This window comes from Sorex araneus, chromosome 1 (genome assembly GCF_027595985.1).
Source record: "Sorex araneus isolate mSorAra2 chromosome 1, mSorAra2.pri, whole genome shotgun sequence".
Classification (NCBI taxonomy): domain Eukaryota; kingdom Metazoa; phylum Chordata; class Mammalia; order Eulipotyphla; family Soricidae; genus Sorex; species Sorex araneus.
Window position 1 is genome coordinate 224,303,240 of NC_073302.1, and position 4,658 is coordinate 224,307,897.

The window sequence follows — 4,658 nt, forward strand, 5'->3', positions numbered from 1 at the left end:
TTATTAAGCCAGCTAGCTCGGGTCAAGCTTCGAGGCATGCAGGCCCAAGCAAGACCCCGAACAAGGGAAAAGCCACAAATTTTATAGTCAGTGCTTACATGATAGCCTGCACATATTTTGTTATGAATTTTAACAAAAACATAAGTGAAAAAGCAAGTTTCATAATTCAGAAGAAAACATACTTTCAAATAGTACAAACAAGCAGTTACAGATAGGTGATCTAGACATGTTTTCAGAACATTCTGGCAGCTGCCCACCCTGCTGTGTCTGGGTGGCTTCTATAGACAGTGAATAGCGGTTATGAAACTATTTGCCAAGGCCAAGTTTTCAGCCCAGTTGTCCTTCTCTTGCAGATGGCCAGGGGGAAGAAGCAGGGTTTTAAGAAAAACAAAAAGGTTTAAGTAAAACAAAATGTGGGGCTGGAGCGATAGTGTAGCGGGTAGGGCGTTTGCCTTGCACGCAGCTGACCCGGGTTCGATTCTCAGCATCCCATATGGTCCCCCGAGCACCGCCAGGAGTGATTCCTGAGTGCAGAGCCAGGAGTCAGTCCTGAGCATCGCCGGGTGTGACCCAAAAGCCAAAAAAAAAAAAAAAAAGGTAAAACAAAATGTGAAGTAGGAACTAGGCATGATGGAGTCGTTCCTGCCCCGCTCTGTGTCCAAAAGCCTCAGCTGGGAACTAAACTCTTTTTCCAAGTTGTGTTTCCAGTTATAAAAGAACACGAGGCCCAAAACCAACCCTGGACTTAGACAGTCTAATCTTGTTTTTACTTACCCCTTTGCACTTTCCTCTGCTTAACACAGGAAATCATGAAACACACGCATTGACAAGTCTGAGATACAGTAAAGCATACTTAACCCAATGCCAGAGGGGAGACCCAGCTCTCTGCAGAGCCTGGGTGCTGGCACTGTTCAAGGGCCAATTTATGTTCTACCACTCCTTTGAGGTCAGACCTCTCCCTATAAGGGAGAGGATTTTAGCTCAGGAGCATAAAGGTTATCCAATCTTTAGAACTATTTCAAATGAGAACTGGTGTCTGATGCAAGCTTCTTCCCATTTAAAAACTCAGATAATAGAAATATTCCTAGGATTGATGAAGGAACAAGCCATGTCAGTTTTTTGTTTTGTTTAGGTTTGTTTTGGGGCCACATCCAGTGGTACAAGGGGTTACTCCTGACTCTACTCAGGAATCACTCCTGGCAGTGCCTGGGGTACCATATGAGATGCCATGGCAAACAGCCTCCCCGCTGTACTATTGCTCCAGCCCCAACATCAGTTATTTTAAGGTTTTGGGAGTCACAGATACTTTGAAAGTTTGGTAGAAACTATAGATCCTCTTTCCTAGAAAAATGAACTAGAGCATCACATTTTACCAATAATTTCAGAAGCTTTATGGATCTTAGGAAGACTATCCAAATGCCTCTCTGTAGTGCTATGATCTACTTTATTTTTATTTGCTTGCTTGTTTTTGTTTTGGGGGCCACACCCATTTATGCTCAGGACTTATTTTTAGTTTTTTGCTCAGGGATCACTCCTGGTAGTACTAGGAAAACATACATATTGTTAGGGATCAAAAAATGGTCAACTGTATGCAAGGCAAGCACATTAACCTCTATACTATCTCTCTGGCTCACGACTTTAATTTTTACTATTTAATAAGAAAAGATATTGAGGGCTCTGGGGTGTGGGTCAGAGCACCACCCCACATACCAAGTGCAATTTCCGGATCAAATTGTGGGTATGACCCCCACAGCGACAACAAGTGTGTGACCCGTGGCACGTAGCAACCAAGTATACAGAAACCACAACTGAGTCACTCACAGACATGCAACAATACCAAAAGGGAAGGGAATGAAGAGATTTATTGGTCTTATACTTACCATCAGAATTCATACTACCTTTCTTAAAATCTGGTTCATATCTTAAATATCTTAGTACCTTTTGAACTCTCATCCATTGTTGAGAGTTTAATCTGGTTTCATCTCTATATAAAGCAAAACAGAAATCTCTCAAAAAATAGAAATATAACTCCCATCTGACCCCACAATAACACTTCTTGGCATCTGTCCCCAAAACACAAAAACATTAATTCAAAAGGATATATGCAAACCTATGTTCATCACTGCACTTAGAATTATAAAAAAGATATGGAAAGAAATCAAATGTCAAACTACAGCTGAATTGATCAAGAAATTGTGGTATGAGACTGAAGTGATAGTACAGCAGGCAGGGCGCTTGCCTTGCACACAGCCAACTCCAGCACCTCGTATGGATCCCCAAGCCCACCAGGAGTGATCTCTAAGCACAGAGTCAGGAGTAAGCCCTGTGCACTGCTAGGTGTGGCCAAAAAACACACACAAAATTGTATTATATATATACAATGGAATACTGAAAAAACAGATGATTTGTTGCAACAAATAGATGGAATCAGAGATTCTGTGCTGAGTGAGGTCAGTGAGAGGAAAGGGACAGGTACAGAGTGATCCCTCTTATGTGTGGTACTTAAAGATACACAGCAAGAGAGCAACAAAGGGCCAAAAGCAATATAATGAGAGAACTCAGTGTGTAAGGCCATGTGTGGGGGGTGTGCTGAAGAGAGGGGCTTTGTGGTCTTTGGGGAAGAAAGGAGGGTATACCAGTGATGGGGGTGGCGTTGGAATTATGTGCACAGCAAACTGTTATTAACAATATCATAAACCATGCTACTTCAATCAGAAAAAAAATCTGTGTTCTTTGTTCAATTTTGTTGCTTGACATATTTTTATTAAACACAATTACAATTTTTATTTACTTGATAATTTAAGTCCAGATAGGTACTCTAAGAAGGAGAAGAGAGAAGAATATAAGAAAGTACAAAAATGAAGCAGTCAAATCATAATGCCTAAAATTAGAGTAAGAAAGATTGTACCTGCCACAGAGGCAGAAAGTGGGGTAGGGTGGGGTGGCAGGTGGGACACTGGGAACAATGGTGGTGGGAAATGTGCACTGGTGGAGGGATGGGTGTTCTAGCATTGTTTGACTGAAATGCAGTCATGCAAATTTGTAACTGTATCTCATGGTGATCCAATAAAACTTTAAAAAAATATGAAGCAGTCAGAAGATGTGAGGACAGAGAAGGTTCTTTGGAGAGGAGTATGGGCTTCAGAGGGTGTGAGTTACTGGCCCCCTACTGGGGACTGAATCCACTGGATCTAAGGCCACTGCTCCATGTGAGTCAGCCTGCCCACTCTGTCCTTCTGGCTCTGGACACTTCTTCTCAGACTGACCACAGTACATGCCCAGTAGCCACGGGGAGATCACTTATAAGCTCATGACTCTGCTCACATGCTTCTCTGACTCTTTTGAAATCTCTTTCCCTCTGAATTTATTATGCAACCATGAGTTGCTCTCTTGCTGCAATTGCTCTGTTCACACTGGGTAATGAGGCATTAAATGAAGTGCGTTGCAGTATGTTTTTCTCTCCCTGAGAGTACCACTAGCCAAAGAATATTTCATTTTCAGCATCAACTCCAATGACAGTAAGACCCAAGAACAAAATTTCCTGTAGGAACTCAGAAGGAATCCTTATTTGGTTAAACAGTGGTTAAGGTCTCTCAAGGATAAGCTTGCTCTTCCAATCCCTAAGAAGGAAGCTTACTGTTTGGTCCAGGTCCAGCTTTTCGTGCTCATATCAGGCCCTGCCCTCCCTGCGGTCACCTGAACACATGATGGCTGCGGGACTTCAGAAGGCTCCCCAGGCTCTGCAGGGCCTCCGGCAGCCCCACCCCAGTAAGGGCACTGCAGGCCTGGAGCTCCCAGCTGTGGCCCTGGAATCGCTCCAGGCCCAGCCTGGCTCTGATCTCCATCAGAGGCAGAGCATCAGGTGCCTCCTGCTTGTTGGCCAGCACCAAGAAAGGGACGCTGGCCATGTGGGGATGGTCTAGGACTGCTGTGAGCTCAGCCAGTGCTTCAGGTAGGCGGGCCTCATCAGTGCTGTCCAGCACATATACAAGGATGTCCGTCCCTTCCAGATAGTCCTTCCAGCTGGCTCTGAGCCGACTCTGGCCCCCAACATCCCAGAGAGTCAGAGACACATGCCCTGGCATGTCGAGAGGCTCCACATTGAAGCCAACCGTAGGCAGGGTCTTCACAGGCTGGTGGCCCTTCAGTCTGTACAGGAGCGTGGTCTTGCCCGCCGAGTCAAGACCCATCATCACCACTTGGGCTTCCATTCTGGGGCCTCGAGAAATCACAGAACCCATGCTGGCCACGATCCAGCCTAAGGGAGAAAGGCCCGGCATACATATCAGCCCTGCTTTGCTGAAGGAGTATAAGTCCACAGTGACCCGGGAAGGAGGAGTTTCTACTGCAGAGGTAACTAGCTCTGGGCCACTTCCCATTTCTGACTGAAGCCTCCAGAGAGTGCGGGTGCACAAGTCACCATCAGCAGATATCCCCGAAGAGGCCTGCTTCAGAGAGGACAGGGGATGTGGGCACACATTTCTAGGAAGTTTAAACAAGAAGGCAAAATGCAGCTCTAGTTAGACAAAGCTCAGGCCACGGAAGTAGTTGAAAGGCATCTCCAGATCTGGCTAGTCTGCGGTGGCTTCTCAACACCTGTGAGTCTCATGACCAAAATGGACACTCCTGGGGCTCTCACAAAGAGAGCGGTGTAAGGC

General features: G+C 45.4%; 1 protein-coding gene across 1 annotated transcript; it reads right to left on the bottom strand.

The window, feature by feature from the left end:
- Positions 1-3,692: 3,692 nt before the first annotated feature.
- Positions 3,693-4,241, bottom strand: ARL11 (ADP ribosylation factor like GTPase 11). The gene has a single exon (XM_004604614.1). It carries the CDS (start codon positions 4,239-4,241, stop codon positions 3,693-3,695), a length of 549 nt encoding a protein of 182 aa, XP_004604671.1.
- Positions 4,242-4,658: the final 417 nt, after the last annotated feature.

What these genes read in the sequence shown, in the direction of transcription:
- ARL11 (XM_004604614.1), bottom strand. Translation starts at nt 4,241, where the DNA reads ATGGGTTCTGTGATTTCTCGAGGCCCCAGAATGGAAGCCCAAGTGGTG.